Source organism: Choloepus didactylus, chromosome 2 (assembly GCF_015220235.1).
Source record: "Choloepus didactylus isolate mChoDid1 chromosome 2, mChoDid1.pri, whole genome shotgun sequence".
Classification (NCBI taxonomy): domain Eukaryota; kingdom Metazoa; phylum Chordata; class Mammalia; order Pilosa; family Megalonychidae; genus Choloepus; species Choloepus didactylus.
In genome coordinates, this window is record NC_051308.1 from 166,075,032 (window position 1) to 166,092,263 (window position 17,232).

The 17,232-nt window shown below is 40.5% G+C and overlaps 1 protein-coding gene across 2 annotated transcripts in view; it reads right to left on the bottom strand.

Annotated features, from left to right (window-relative positions):
* Positions 1–15,122, bottom strand: part of GIPC2 (GIPC PDZ domain containing family member 2) — a 75,316-nt gene extending 60,194 nt beyond the window's left edge. The window contains exon 1 of one of the 2 annotated variants that reach the window (XM_037826838.1): positions 14,726–15,122. In XM_037826838.1, coding sequence (XP_037682766.1) covers positions 14,726–14,962 — 237 coding nt within the window. In that variant the 5' untranslated portion in view covers positions 14,963–15,122. Of the gene's footprint in view, positions 1–8,202; positions 8,362–14,725 lie in introns of those variants that run through there. The other variant, XM_037826839.1, reaches the window with a different exon arrangement.
* Between the last annotated feature and the right edge of the window lie 2,110 nt (positions 15,123–17,232).

Sequence of the window (17,232 nt, forward strand, 5' to 3'; positions counted from 1 at the left end):
ACCAAGTTTTCTTTTTTCAATTTTTAGTGGACTTCTCTGAGCCATTAATATCTATTATGAACTCACAAGACACATTCCCCATTTATTTGACAATTGAAGACATTTTTCTATAGTATTTCAAGGGATTATTGCTCCTTGGAACACATTTTAGGGACTCCTACACTGGCCTGTGAAGTTTCTTGTCTTTGTACTGAACTAAGTTCTTTTTCACCTTTCTATTTTTAGCATCAAGCACAACACTGGACTCAACAGTAAGCACTTGAATGGGTTCCTCCAAAAAAATTTAGTTAAAAGTAATCAGAGATGGATTCTTTATCCATCCCTACGTAGATAATCAGGTTTAAAAGTCTGAATACAACAAAGGCCCTTTCCATTCTAGAATTATAACTAACATTTGCTAAATACCTACTATATGCCAAACTCTCATCTATGTATATTATTTCATTTACCCCTCAAAACAACCATTTGAGAAGGGTACTATCAAGAACCCCACTCTACAGTTGAAGAACAGAGGCCGTTAGCAGCCAATAACTGTAACAAATGCTTCCAGACAGGAAGTTCATGAAACAGAGGAGGTATTAAGAGTGACCATATATATGATGTAGGGTTGTCCAGCAAAAAGTGTAAACATGTTTATGTTCTTCTATTTGGCAAAAGCTTCTAGGTCCCTTTCTCTTATAATACAAGAAATGTGGATGCGAAAAGGAGCCGTACATTATAAGGACCAAGACAATAGGCTAACAGGTGTCCATTGTACATTTTCCAGCTGGTATCACCTTGACTCAAGCAACACCCACCTCGTAGAGCAAGAGAACTAGAATGTAAGCTCCAGGTGGCAGGGATCATTATCTGTTTTGTTCACTGATATATCCCAAGATTTAGAACCATTACTAGAACAAAATAGTTTGTCAAATTTTTTTTAATGAAAGATAAGATTAATAATTTGTCAAATTTCTTTTTTAAAGAAATATAAGATTGGACAGGCCTAATATGTATACCTTCTATTCAAAAGCTGCATTAGAATAATTCTGTTATAAATTCATAATGTGTACAAATGATAAAAATACATTTTGTATGACGAACGGCCCTTGTTAGAGAGGTTTATCATCTTTTTTCCCCAGTACTCGTTCTCTATACATACAGCAGGAACAATTTTTTTTTTGGAGAATTGTAATTCAGCAAGTATTTTATTCAAGACTGTAGGAAGGAGCCCAACTCCAAGGGCATGGCTAAGAAAGTTTATTAGGGATTAAGGACTCATAAATAGTCCCAGCCATATGTGAGAAGAACCTTCAAAAGGTTGTAGAAGGAAGCAGTCAATTCACTGTACCAAAAACTGGAACAGAACATAGAAAGGACTTTCAAAACAAGCTAGGGTCTAATCCAGCAGGAATATTAACAACATTACAAAAGGAAAGACTTACCATATTTTCCCTGCATATTTTATTCATTCATTATTTCAACAAAAAATTTTGACTGATACAGTCTCACCAGAAAAAAAAATCAAATCTTATCTGATTAAGACTTATGATGCAGGAAATACAAATGGCAGAGGATGCTAAACTAAAAAATATAGGGATGTAATCAGACAAATATAAGCTGTGGGAAACTCTATAGGATAAATCATCTGGTTTTTTCAGTGAATAAATGAGAAGAGGTAAATACAACATGGAGAGGAACCTATAAATTCAAAGGAACTCAAAAGATATATTTTAAAGCAGTCAAAATTAAATTATGGCATTTAGGAAAGCATCTTTAAAATGTAAGGAATTAATTACCATAAAAATCAATTAAGTGGTTATTCTTGGGAGCAGGTAGGAGAGGGCATATGGAAGGCTCTGGGGTCTCTGACAAGGTTCAATCTCCCCACATGGGTGTGGTTATACAGGTGTTAGACCTATTAAGTTGTGCATTTGTTTTATGTGCTTTCCTCCATTTGTGTTATATTTAATATTTTTAAAATGGAGAACAAAATAGAAGAAATGTTGGCAAACTGTTGATAACTGTTGAAGCTGGGCACATGGGAGTAAATTAGTTTTTCTTTGCTTTTGCCTGTATTTAAAATTTAAAGGATTAAAAAAAAAAAGTTTAAAAAGTTAAAAAAAATTATTGCATCCTAACTGCCAGTACCGTTCAGAAGTGGCTCTCAATCTTATGGAGGAGACAAGTAAATCAACAATTACCATTCAGCCTGAGAAAGAGTTATGGAGGCACAGAGGAGGGACAGGTCACCCAGTCCTGGGGTGGGGGGAGCTTTGGATATTGACTGCTGAGTCCTGCAGGATAACTAGGAGTTAGCAGGGGTAGAGTAGGAGAAAGATTCCCAAGTAAAGGGAAAACAATGCACAAATGTCATAGAGAATGGCAAGTAGTTCCATGTTCTGGATTGGTCAAGGAAGGTATCTGCCATTTACATTTCCCTGATTCAAGAAGCCTTAGAATACATGTCATTCACAGGACTCCTTACCCTTGTTTAGTTGCTTCTGTACCACATGATCCTCTGTGATGGACCAGAGATAAGCCCTGACTGTCCCACCTGTACTGTAGCATGAATAGCCAACACAAGAGAGATTCTCTCATAGGGAGTTTGAATTTGAGACACACAGAGGGGAGTAGAGAGAGTTAAGAGACAAAGAAAAAGAAAGATACACAGCAAGGAAGCAATAAAGAATGACCTACCTTAAAAGAGCAAATCAAGATGACGAGAAGAGAGAACCAGTTAAGAAAAGAATAAGAAGTGGGTATAGGGGATGGAAGAAGATGGCAGCATAGAGAAGAATGGAAGTTAGTTAGTCCCCCGGAGCAACTAATAAACAACCAGGAACAACTAGTAAATGATCTGGAATAACTGCTGGGGAACAACCGTGACTGTCCACACATCATGCACCAACCTGGATTGAGAGGAATTTCTGAAATCGCAGCGTGGAATCTATGAGTACAAACTGTGGACCCAAGCCAGAAGTGCCCTCCCCCCACAGCAGCCCAAACTGCAAAGCCTTGCTGTGATAGAGTACAGTACTCTCTGAACAAGTGAATATACCTCAGTCCACCTCCAACTGGGGGTTTAATTGGCAAACGTGGACTGCTCAATGCAAGCTATAAATCCCCAACATGCAGACAGAGGCTTTTAGTGATGACTAGCCTTGAAGAGCCAGGGGACTTCTCTGTCCTGGGAGGGGGAGCCCAGAGGACCAGGTGCTATCTGTGGCCAACGGGTGAATCTGGGGGCTGTGGGCTGGCTCTGAAAGGGGGCTTTCTGTCCCTTTTTCTCTCTCTCAACCTGAACGGCTCATTGGAGAAAGCCTCAGCCATTTTCAGTTCACAGCACTCTGACCCAGACAAGGGTGGAGTTAAAAGACTCAGAGAGACAAAGAACCTATTTAAATGCCGATGATAACTACCTAGGGAGTCTATCTTCTCTAAGAGGAGGGAGGTGGGGCCCAGCTCTACTACCCACCATCCATTCAGAACCAGACCCCAGAGTCTGGGGGAAAACAGCCAAAACAGAAACTAAGGAGGCCACACCTCCTTACACCAGTCAGGAGCTATAGGCTGACAGGCACCACCTGCTGGGTAGGTTAGGAAAAGCACAGGGGCTTGAGGCCTCACAGGGTGTGTCAATCTTCTAAGACACACCCTCAAGGAAACCTGATACTGAACACTGCCCCCTTATGGGACCTGAGCCTGTTCTCGTCTGGGAAAACCTGATTGGGGTAACCAAGGAAACCAGATGCCTAGACAACAGAAAAATGAAATCTACACTAAGAAAAATGAAATTATGACCCAGTCAAAGGAAAAAACTTACACTTCAACTAAGATACAGGAATTGAAACAACTAATGCTAAATCAATTCAAAAAGTTTAAGGAAGATATGGCAAAAGAGATGAAGTATATAATGAAAACACTGGGCGTACATAAGGTTGAAATCAAAAGTTTGAAAAATTAACTGGCAGAATCTATGGACATGAAAGGCACAGCACAAGAGACGAAAGACACAATGGAGACATACAACAGCAGATCTCAAGAGGTAGAAGAAAAAACTCAGGAACTGAAGAACAAGACACCTGAAATCCTACACACAAAAGAACAGATAGAGAAAAGAATGGGAAAATATGAGCAACATCTCAGGGAACTAATGACAACATGAAATGCAGGAATGTACATGTCATGGGTGTCCCAGAATGAGAAGAGAAGGGAAAAGGGGCAGAAGCAATAATAGAGGAAAAAATCAATGAAAATTTCCAGTCTTTTATGAAAGACATAAAATTACAGATCCAAGAAGCGCAGCATACTCCAAACAGAAGAGATCTGAATAGGCCTATGCCAAGACACTTAATAATCACATTATCAAACATCAAAGATAAAGAGAGAATCCTGAAAGCAGCAAGAGAAAAGTGATCCATCACATACAAAGGAAGCTTGATAAGACTATGTGTGGATTTCTCAGCAGAAACCATGGAGGCAAGAAGGAAGTGGTGTGATATATTTAAGATACTGAAAGATAAAAACTGCCAACCAAGAATCCTATATCTGGCAAAACTGTCCTTCAAATATGAGGGAGAGTTTAAAATATTCTCTGACAAACAGACAATGACAGAGTTTGTGAACAAGATACCTGCTCTACAGGAAATACTAAAGGGAGCAGTACAGACAGATAGGAAAAGACAGGAGTGAGAAGTTTGGAACACAGTTTCAGGTGATGGTAGCAGAGCAATGTAAGTACACTGAACAAAGATGACTGTGAGCATGGTTGAAAGAGGAAGGTTAGGAGCATGTGAGACACCAGAAGGAAAGAGGAAAGATAAAGACAGGGACGGTATAACTCAGTGAAACCAAAAGTGCTCAACAGTTGTGATAAAATGTATAAATATGCTTTTTCATGAGGGAGAACAAATGAATGTCAACCTTGCAAGGTGTTAAAAATAGGGAGGTATTGGGGGAAAATACAATCAACGCAAACTAGAGACTATAATTAACAGAAACATTGCATTATGCTTCCTTTAATGTAACAAAGGCAATATACCAAAGCTAAATGCATATAAGAGGGGGACATAAGGGAGAGGTATGGGACTCTTGGCATTGGTAATTTTGTCTCTTTATTCTACTTCAGTTTAATGCTATTTTTCCTTTTGTTGTTTCCTAGCTGTCATTTTTTTTTTCTCTCTCTCTTTTTTCTTTTTCTTTTGTCTCTCTACCTTCTTTGACTCTTCCTCCTGCTTTGTGGAAGAAATGGAGATGTCCTTATATAGATAGTGGTGATGGCACTGAATACATAAATACATGACTATACAGGGAACCATTGACTGTTTACTTAGGATGGAATGTATGGTGTGTGAACACAACCATCTTTTAAAAAAAATGAGTTGGATGAAAAAACCTTGAGGGCACTGTATTAAGTGAAACAAGTCAGACACATAAGGACAAATATTGCAGGGTCTCACTGCTGTGAACTAACTATAATATGTAAACTCATAGACATGAAATATAAGTTACCATGATATAGAACGAGGCTAAAGAATGCGGAGCGGTCGCTTATTATGAGCAGAATGTTCAACTAGGTTGAACTTAAATGTTTGGAAATGGACAGAGATGATGGTAGCACATTGTGAGAATAACTAACAGCACTGAATGGTGTGTGATTGTGGTGGAAAGGGGAAGCTCAGAGTCACGTATGTCACCAGAAGGAAAGCTGGAGATTAAAAGACAGGAATGTATACAACAGTGAACCTTGTGGTGGGCAATGTCCACGATTAACTGTACAAATATTAGAAATCTCTTTCATGAACCAGAACAAATGTACGACACTATAACTAGAAGTTAATAATAGAGGAGCATATAGGGAAAAAAATACCTATTGCAAACTATACACTACGGTTACTAGTATTTTAACATTTTTTCATCCACAGTAACAAATGTACTATACCAATACTACGAGTCAACAACGGAGGGGGAGTGGTTAGGGGTATGGGAGGATTTGAGTTTCCTTTTTTTTGGTCTTTATTTCTTTTCTGGAGTAATGAAAATGTTCTAAAAAATTAATTGTGGTGATGGATGCACAGCTATATGATGGTACTGGGGGCAAGTGATTGTACACTTTGGACCTTTGGATAATTATACGGTATGTGAACAATCTCAATTAAAAAAAAAAAAGCAATACTTAGGAGATCAAAATAATGCATTTTATCTCTGTATGTATGTAAGAGAAGGAAATATGGAGGGGTGAGACAACAATTTGATTTTATTATGTTTATCTTTTTAAATATTTGTAAAATTAAAGATCTTGGAGAGAAAGAAAAAAAAAAAAAAGTCCTGCCCTAAATTTGTCTGCTCAGTTTACTCCTGAAAATAAGTCATCCAAAAATTAATTGATATTTAATGAAATTAAGTATGTCTGCTTAACTGTTAATTGGTGTGTTGCCTAAGTATATGTGTTTAATGCTTGTTTAACTGTTAATTGGTGTGTTACTTAAACATAGTAAGTATTTAATGCCTGTTTAATTGTTTAAAAAAAAAAGAAAAAGAAGTAGGTATAGAGAAAAAGGCTGAGATGGAGGGTGAGGATAACTAGACTTGCTACTCGTTCTCCCGAGTCTAGTTACTGCTTTAACCTGGACAACATGAATGATGTTCCAGTTCTCCAGGGAACCTGAATGTGCAGTAGCAAAGACTGCCCTGAGCTTTCTTAGCTCCATGTATATCCTAATAATATAAATAAATGCATACTTTAAAATGTTTGCCAAATTACTCTGAGTGTCTCCATCTCTCATAAACCTAAAGAGCTTACCACATCCACTTAGGGTGGGTGGGGTAGTGGGAGGAAGGAAGGTGAAGAGGTCTGTATTAGTTTGAAGCTGTTATGTACCCCAGAAAAGCCCATGTTCTTTTAACCCATTCGTGTGATGCAGACCTGTTGTGGGTGGGACCTTTTGATTAGGTTATTTCAATTGAGGAGTTGCCCTAAGGTGGGTTTTAACCCTTTTACTGGAGTCCTTTAAAAGAAATGAAACCAAGAGAAGCTCACACAGAGAAAAGCCCCCAGAGGAGCTGAGATAGGAAGCCACCGGAGCCAGAAGCTGAAAGCAACAAAACCTGAGAGAGAAGGACCAGCAGGCGATGGCCATGTGCCTTCCCATGTGACAGAAGTGTCCAGATGCCAGTATGCTTTCTTCAGAGAAGGTATCATCCTGTTGCTGCCTTAATTTGGACATTTTCATAGCCTTAGAATTATAAATTTGTAAGGTAAGAAATCCTGATTGTAAAAGCCAACCCATTTCGGGTATATTGCATTACAGCAGCTTTGTTATCGGATCAAGGCAGTGGTTTCTTTTGTCCAATGTGCTCAAATGACCAATTCCTGAGACACCGGGGTTTCAAAGAAAGAGTTTTATTGCTAGATGCGAAGCAAGAGAACAGATGGCCAGTCAGTCCAAAATCTGTCTCTCTAAACTGCAGTAATTCTGACAGTTTTATAGCATCAAAAGGTTTTAGGATAATGAGTACGATGGCCCCATGTAATTATAAGTGATCTAATTATTAAGTATGTGCAGATTAATTACATGCTTAGTTACAGAATGTATGTAAGAAAATGGCAGCCTTAATATGATGATGGGCCTGATTTTTAATATTATAATGAGATATAGGTGACTTGTAGGTTAAAGTCTAAGCTACTGCGCATGTCAGGCAGGCCCATTTTGGTTAGATCTAGCTTCAGTTATCAAGATAACTTTGGACTTGGGGTGAGTTAGTTCTGGGCTGATCCAAGACCCTTCATTAATAAACATTAGGGTCTGTCTTCAGTGATCGTAAGATTTTTAAAGTTGAAAAACTGGATAAATGGGTACAAGTGAAGGTTAGTCACAAGGTCTTTACAATCACAAGGGCGCAAGATAAAGGCTATACAATCATTATCAGAGATTAAGGCAGCTGGATTACAATTCAGGTTTCAGGTATTTCCCTTTGTCTGCTCTAACATACCAGAAAGTAAAAAGGAATATCTATATAATGATTCAACAATCATAATCAGTCCTTAAATCCTAACTTCTCGGTTATAGCTTTAGCAAACCAAAACCGGGCCTATGAGGCAGCAGGGGCTTGAAGAGAGTGTGTCCCTATCCAGGGGTTCATACTTTACCCTAGGGCTATTCACACACCTACTTTAGGGGATTTCCAGCACAAGAGGAAAGAGTTTTATCCATTTATTACCTTCCAGATAGCAGTAAGGTCTGTAAGGCAGCAGATTGGATTCTCCTCCCACTTCTCAAAATGAGTCATCTTTTCCTTGCTTGAGTTTTTTCATATAACAGTGAGGCTTATGCTCTTGAAGGGATATTAAGCATACATAAATATGTACAGCTTCTTAGATTGGACTGCACAATTCCAGAAAGTACCATTATGTGCAACTTAAGCATTATTTCTAATGAAAGCCTAGAGAATGAATAGAATAGTTAGTTGTGATTCTACTTTATAAAACACAAGTTAGAGGTGACTGCTGAAAAACTTTCTGAATTATTCTCATTGCCTACAGAATAAAATCTGTACAGTTTTAAGGACATTTATAGTCTAGCTACTATCTGTATCTTCACCTTCTACTATATCCACCATATGCTCTTATTTGTCAAACTTTTACAGAACAGCTAAACAATCTAGGGATCATACTATGTGCTGGGAATGAGATTAAAAAAAAAAAAAATTTCCCACCCTCAGAGGGAAATAGAAGAGCCAGTAAATTCAATTCAGTGTGCTGAATGCTATGTTAAAATCATGCAAAGGCTATTACACTTAATCTATATTGGTGGATTCAGGGAAGTTTTTTTGGAGGAGACAGCTAAGACTTTATAGTGAATAGGAGCTACCTGAACAAAGAAGTGAAATGGCCTGAGAACAGGCACAGAAGAACAATATTTTGAATTGTAAATGAAGATGAGATTTGAGCAGTAGGCACAGGATAGGACCCAAGAGGCAGGCAGGAAAAGTGAGACATTGTTTGATTGGACATTGGGAGCTCAAAGAGGAGCTGTACTGGTCTGTATATATTATGTCCCTCAGAAAAAGCCATGTTCTTTGATGCAATCTTGGGGGGGCAGACAATTAGTGTTGATTAAGTTGGAATACTTGGATTAGGTTGTTTCCATGGAGATGTGCCCCACACAACTGTGGGTGTTAATTCTGATTGGATAATTTCCATGGAGGTGTGGCCCTGCGCATTCAGCATGGGCCTTGATTAGTTTACTAGAGCACCATACAAGCTCAGACAGAGGAGCGAGCTTGCTACAGCCGAGAGGGACACTTTGAAGAACACACAGGAGCTGAGAGAGGAGCTGCAGTTCACAGAGATATTTTGGAGATGGCCTTTGAAAACAGTCTTTTGCTCCTGAGAAGCTAATAGAGGACAAATGCCCCAAGAGCAACTGAGAGTGACATTTTGAAGAGGAGATTCTGCCTAGAGAGGAACATCCTGGGAGAAAGCCATTTTGAAACCAGAACCCTGGAGCAGACACCAGCCACGTGCCTTCCCAGCTAACAGAGGTTTTCCGCATGCCTAGGCCATCCTCCAGTGAAGCATAAGCAAACCGGAACAGGAGCTAACATCAAAAAGGACAGATCCTGGAGGGTCTTGAATATTACACTTATGAGTGGGGTGGAGGTTATTTGTAAGCAACTGGGAGCTCTGGAAGTTCTTGAGATTGTCATGATCAGAGCTGTGCTTCAAGACTAATTTTGTGTCAAAATACTAAAACAGAGATGGGTAAAACCAGGGCAATCATATTTAGGGTGACTCTTTAGAATCTGCATTCCAATAATCTATCAGTGACAACTGTCAATGCTCTCCAAGGAATTCTCACCTGCAGCTTATTGCTCCTAGCAACAAGGGAGCTAACACTCCATAGGGAACTGTAGGGCATCTCCATCTCCATAAGAGACTATGAGAAAGGATTTGGGTTTGTTGTGTTAAGTGATTTTAGGGAGGGTTCAAAGAAGAGTGGGTTTGCCCCAATTGGGTGCTGTCAGTAAGTAGAGGCAATTCTACAGTTCTCTCAATATACCTTTCTATAAGGTGAGAGAAATGGATTAAAGCTAAAGCTGTGATTGATAAAAGAACAGCTATCACTCACATTAGCCAGGATGGGAAGACACCTGGTCATGTTTGTGGTTTGAACAATATTCATGTTTTTGTCTGTGCTCAGACATGACTACAGAGAGGTCCTGTTTTTATTTTACTCCATCACGGACACAGAGTGGTCTTATCTGATGTGGATGCTCTGTGAAATTGTTTATGTTCAACAAGAGAACACCAAGGACTGGTTGTGAGTGCCAGGCCAGCTCCTGAATGCCATGACTCCTTTTCTCTTTCTCATACTCTTTCTACTCAATTTTTCATGCTTGCTTTAGGACCCTCAGAGATCACTGGAAATATTCATACCAAATTCACAATTCTTTCATTTTTTGTTTGTGGGCTTTTGTGGTTTGCTTTTCCAGATGGGGGTGGGGGTGGGGGTGGGGGTGTGGTGGGAGGGTTGACTGTGTGCAAGTCAGTAAATCCGTTTTGCCATATCCTTCCCAGATTTCCCATTTGCGAGGCAGAAAGACATAATTCCATTTGCCGGTTATCTGCATTGCAGGGAAATTATGAAGTCTGCAGAGCATTGTTTCATGTTCTTCAGAAGTGTCACATAAATACAGACTATTGACTTTCATAGAGCTCAGTTCTTGTGCCAACAAGTTGAGAAAGAGAAGCGTTTCTGGAAGCCTCACAGGGCAGCTCCCACATGCTATAACTCACTTAGAAAGTGATATTGCTTGCAAACACAGCCTGAAACTTCATAATTTCTGGAATTTGTAGGGATGCAAGTATTTGATACTAAATAACTCTTTCATTTAGTTTCCCAGCCTCCATACTTCACCCGCTTTTTCCTCCCCCTTTTAGATAGGAGTAATGATGTTCAACCCATCCCATCTAAAGCTAGTCTTACTCTCTCCTCACACTGCAACATTAATAATAATAATAATAATAATAATATCTACCTAAGATATAAGTATTGTAACAGGTACTAAAGCTTTACCTGAAACATACAGAATTTTAAGCACTGTTCTTGTTAGAATTCTTTTATTCAACAAATACTTTTTGAGTGAGTCCTAAAGTATGTTACCAGTAGAGTTCTAGGGTCTTGGGCCTAAATCAGAAAACAAAACAAAAAATAACCTCTGCCTTTGGAGAGTTTATATCCTGGGGGTGGGAGGGAGGGGTGCAGGGTAGGTAGACAGACAATAAACAAAATAAGTTAAACATACATCGAATGTTATGCTAGAGAAGGTGACATTTGTGAAGACTTAAAGGAGGAAGAGCATTCTGCAGGAAAAGCATGCTGGCAGGCAGAACAGCCAGTGCAAAAGCCCTAAGGCCCCAACGTTCAAGGAATAGCCAGGAGGCCTGACTGGCTGGAGTAAAAGGAAAAACGATGCTAGAGAAGTAAGGGGTCCGTGGGCCATCACAGGAGTCTGGCTTTTGTTCCAAGTGAAATGATCACAAAGAGATGAGACATGGGCTACAGAAGGGCAAGAGCAGAACAGGGTTGTGATGAAGTTTGACAGTGATGAAGTGTGAATGAGGGTGACAGAGGTGGAATTAGTGGGAAGGGGTAAGATTTTGAAAGTGTTCTGAAGATAAAATCAACAAGAATTGTGGATCAACTGCCTGTGGTTGTGAGATAAGAGAGTCACCAAGGATGACCTCAAAGACTCCCTGCTTTTATATTGTGAGTTAACTGTTCTTTTAGATGAGATTAATTTTCTTTCTTCTTTTTTACTGAATTGCTCGTAAATTCAGTGGTGAAAACAACACTGGATATAAGGAGGTTTTGCATAACTGGCCAAGGTCTTGATCACGGTAGACTGCACCTCGCCTCGGTAACAAATCTTAAGCGATTCATAGGCTTCCTTAGCTTTCTCCTTCAGGGACCATGAAATAGCTGCAAAACACAACTGTCAGTTTCTCAAACCATTTTTTTGAGGCAACATTTTTGAAGTTAAGTCTGTGACTAATTGAAAAGACTAGTTGTTTAAAAAAAAAAAAGTTTTTCTGGGTTTGTACTTAGAATCTGAATGCTGTTACCAAGAATCTCACAGCTGCTATGTAATGAACTTGGAACCAGGAAACCAAGTTCGAATCCTGACTTGGCCATGTACCAGCTAAGTGATTCTGGGCACATTCCTTAACTTTTCAGAGCCTCATTTAGCCCAACTGCAAAATGGAAACAATGTTTGCCTCAGTGAGATGGTGAGGACTGAATGGCCACATTGTACGTTTACATGCCTAGCACAGTCACAGACGCATTATAGGCACCAAGTAAATGTGGTTGAATTTGTTCTTCTCTGACATAGGTCAAATCTTTCTGCTTTTTCCTCAGTAAAGCTCTTCATACAGCACTATTCATATCCTTATAGCCACCTCTCCAGAGAAAAGATAAGACTACTCATGAGTTGTGTATTCAATCCTATTAAAGAGGAGGGGGGGAAAGACTTTGTTTTAATACCACTGATATCTCAAAATTTACTTACATCACTATTCCCCTTGAAGGGAGGAATGGGATAGGAAATGGGACCTCACTTGTGTGCATTTTATTTTAATAAGTTACTTCTGTTTCAAAATTAGTGAGTTACTTGTGATGTACTATACTATGATACAGTGACTAATTCTTTAGCCTGGATATATTTATTAACTGGATTTTTAATTCAGATGGAAAACTTGCATTAATGCTTGTTATATACCTAAACATATATGTATATATACTCACTCATAATCATATTTGAGATTCTAAAAACTTAGAAACAATATAGTAATATAACTACATGGAGTCTGGAATCAGAAAAAAAAACCTAGGTTTGAATCCAGTGGCCCTGCCCCATACCATGTATAATTCTGAAAAAATTCTGAACCTCAAAGCCTCAGCTTCCTCGCTGTAAAACAGGATATTAATAATAATAATACCTATTTCTTGGATATTAAATGGATTAAATAAAATCATGCTTCCTGAGGAGAGAATAATGTTAGATGGTATGATGAGGAAGATTGTTGATGCAAAGAAACTAAAACCAAAGTCCTTGGTTACAGGAGAGATTTTTAAAGTTGTCGGTTAAGTATGCTAATAAGGTCACTGGGGCTTAGAAACCAGAAAATACAAGTTTAAGTAACAGGCCCGTTTTTTTCTTCCCAGCTAGGTGAGTTTGGCTAAGGCCCAATCATTTTGCACCTTTGGCTCCTCATTTGACAGGTAGGTATTAATAATGTTAGTTTCAATTACTAAGCACTGACCACATACCACACAATCCACTAGGTTAATATGTGAACTACAGTTTTTACAATAACCACCTCAACACAAATATTTTGCCTCCATTTTATAGATGGCTAAGACTGAGAGAAGTTAAGAAACTTGTCCAAGGCCATACAGCTAGTAAGCAGTGGAACCTGGATCCACAAAGTTTATCAGTCTCTACACCCTGTCCTCAGGTACGTAATGATCTACATGCCCACCTACCTACCCAAGAGAAGACCAAAGGAAACTATTTCTGTGAAAGTGCTTTTTGAAAAGTCCTTTACAAACAGAAAGAGTTATTATGATGATGATGATGATGATGATGATGATGATTTACTACAACACATAACTATAAATAATTCACAAAATGGGTTTGTGATTTGCCCCTTAGTGTCTGGGAACCCTGAAAGAACAATGTGTTAGACTTCAAGCTCTCTTCCATCTCTTGGTGGAGTTTTGCCTTGACCTCAATTTCACTTGAACAAACCTGATAAACACTATTAAAGAACAGTAATCCAAATGTCATTCTAAGGTAGATTTCTTCACTCTTTACAGTCCCGGACAACAAAACCTTGGGCTTTTCTTAGGAACGTGAGCAAAATACATTCTTGGACTGACTTCTCATACCTACATTTGCAGTTCACCGGGGTATATATAAATAAAGTGGACACAATGAGGAAGCATAAACTAGTGATCTCAAGATCACTCCTACCCCGAACTCCAGTTCCAGGCACGCAGGCAAATCGACCTAATTAAAGCAAATTTCAGTCCCCTTTTAAGGATAAGAGGTAAAATTTACAGCTGATTTCCTCTTTGAAAATTTTAACTAGTCCTAGGTAGTTAAGAATGATTCTCTAAGTTATCCACTTGTGGATTTATAAATGTCTTACACCAAATGGTTTCTGGTGTTGAGGAGAGGCAACTTGGGCCTCGGTATCACCTGGAAGGCACTTCAATATTTTTTGTTTTGTTTTGTTTTGTTTTGTTAAGGAGAGACGTCCAGATCTGTTCTCTTAACACTGCAGAAGAAGCAGTTGAGTAAAGTCCAGATGGGAGTGGGGAGAAAGGGAGGGTGTTAGTTTGCTCAGCCAGATCGGGACTCTGGGAAGGTGCCCGGAACCGGAGAATCCCAGCCTGCCAGGGCAAACTCATTTGCAAGAGGAAGAAAGGTCACTCCCGGTTTCCTGGAAGCCCCATCTCCAAAGGTGGGGGGGGGGGGGTGCCTTTCTCCCTCTGGTCCAGGGACTTAGCTTTTCCCTTCCCACTAAAATCTCACTCATTCACCCCTGGGGGGCTCCCGGCATCCAATTTCGGGCTCAGGGAAGAGCCGCTCGACCTGCCCGGGCCCATTTAATCTAGCGGCAGATGGGAGAGGCTGGGAGAGGGAGCGGCAGGCTGTGCACCTGACCCCTTACCTCCGACGGCGAGATCTCAAACGCGCCCGCGATCTTGGCGTAGAGCTCCTGGATGCTGGAGAAATCCTCCACTGTGCCCGTAGCGCTGCCGTGCGCCAGCTGCGTGTGGAAAACCAGCTTGTGTCTGGGAGCCTGGGCCGGGAGGCTGCGGCTGCCGGCCCCCGCCGGTTCGCCCTCCACCAGCCGGGCGGCCTCCTTAGACTTGGCTTTCTTCTTTCCCCGAAGCCCTAGGGGCATCTTGACTGGCCGAGCGCGCCCACCTGCGCTGCCGACCGCCGCCGCCTCGGCCCCGCGCGGCGGACTTTGAGCTCCTGGCCCAGAGGCTCCGCTCAGGTAGAGCCGCTGCTGGGCCAATGGCAGAGGCGCTTCCGCCTGGCACCGCCCGGGCGGGCTCCCTCCTTCCCCGCGAGGTATGGAGACCGGTCCCGGAGCAGCTTCCCGCGCTCCCTCGGGTGGATCTGGAGAAAAGGGAAGTTGGACACGGTTCCGCACCCCCTTCCTTTTAAAAATGGCTCGATTTCCGTAAAGGCCTCTGAATGCCCAAGCTACAAAACAACACGTCTTAGAAGACAAACAAGCTGGCCCTTCGGGTGCTTTCCATAAACGCGTGAATCACTCACTCAGGACTCGGGCACAGACTTTCGTGTTCCTACGTCTAGGCCGTTGGGGATAGGGCTTTAAAAAGAAAAACTTTCATATGCGTTTTCTGCGCCATGCAGTCGGCAGGTTAGAATTGGACGGGGAAAGTCACATAATCCTGAGGTTGGCGCCACATTAAATTGATGGTCAATACCCTCAGATGCGTCCTCAGTGCCTCTCAGTAATCCTTCTTACATTTTTCTTCTCATAAACGTAGAGCACTCTTCCGAAGTCATTTGCCCCAATTCCTCCCTTCTCTGTCTCTGCAGAGGACCTGACTTTTATTCTGCAGAGAAAATTGGGACCTTTGTTGTAAAATGTGAGCCCCCTCAATTCCCCACCCATTGTCTGTAACTCCACCCACCTCCTTTCTCCCAGCTCCCTAGAAATCTCTTTGTTTTCTTTTGACGGGTAATCTGAACTCCTCCCTACTCCCCGTAGGATTTTTATTTTTAAGCTATCTGTTGATTGTTCTCCCCCACCCCACCTGGTGCCACTGGTCATCAAGGCAAATCTTATATTTTTTTCTATTCTTCATCCCTACAGTTCCCTCTAGCTACTTTTTCACCTCAAAGCAGAACACTCTAGCTGCATTTCCTCACTTGCCTTCATATACCACTGAAATTGCTCTGATGGTGGTCAAAACTTCCTAATTACCAAAGACAATCAGCTCTTCCCCAAGTTGACATTTAACAGCATCTGACCTATTGACCATTTTGCTTCTCTCTTGGCTTTCTCTTACCTTTCCCCTCATTTGTTACCTGCTACTCTCCAGGAACTGTGTTCCGCCACAGCTATTTTGCCTTGGCCATGCTGTCTTCTTATTCTACTGCTGTCCCTGAATGAACACATCTGCTCTCTCAGTTTTAACCAGATATTATTGACTACCAACTTTGCATCTCCTGCTCCGTCTATGAAAGGAAGTGCTCTGCAGCAAACTTAAATTGCAGGAAACTGAGTCATCTTTCACCCTGAACTCTTCTTTTTTTTGTACTCCTGATTTCAGAGAATGGAAACACCAACACTCAATTCTTCAGGCCAGATACCTGGGAGTTATCATACCAAGTTTTTCCCTAACTTCTTACATCAATTCAGTCCTGAAAAGCTGTGTTTCTCACTCTGAGGGAGAGCAGACGAGTCTATGAATTCTTTAGGATAATTTTATTTTTTAAGTTTTGTGTCTTATATTTCCTTGACTTAAAAAATTAATATAAGCATATTTTGTATCATCTAGGTGATCACCTGAAAATGGTATACTACCACTGGATCTCAGGTTCGAATTTGCCTTTATGTTTCTGATTGCTATGACACCAAATATTATTACTTTAATTTTCTTGGGCTAATGAGAAAAGAGTAGAGGAAACCTGGTAAGTAGAAACCAGCAAGTGAAAGGCTAGTGACTTAATGCTTTTCATGAATAAAGAGTTCAAAGTAGTTTAAAGAAAAGTACCAGGAGAAATGTGTCATCATAGGGTACATGGCAGAGCCACTGCTAGGACACAGGGTACCTTTGTGCAAATTAGAAAAAAGCATCCCTTCAAAGTGGATGATTTAGAAACATCTGGGTAGATACAATACCTTGCTAGGCTGCATGGCTCGGTGAGTTCCTCCAGCAGGATCTCACCTTCTACTTGTTCCCCTTAGATAGGCACCTTCTGCAGTGTACAACTTGCTCAGCACCCTGGTAGCAATACCACATTCAAAAGAAACTGTGCCATGGGATGTGTCAGGACCAATTCACATAACAAGAGGCAATTTAGATTCAGCTAGACATCATCTGCTATATTAAAATGTTTATTTGAATTATATTCACTTCATAGTGTTATTTATCTTTTTGTTTTATGGTTGTACAGAGCTTTTGTACCTAG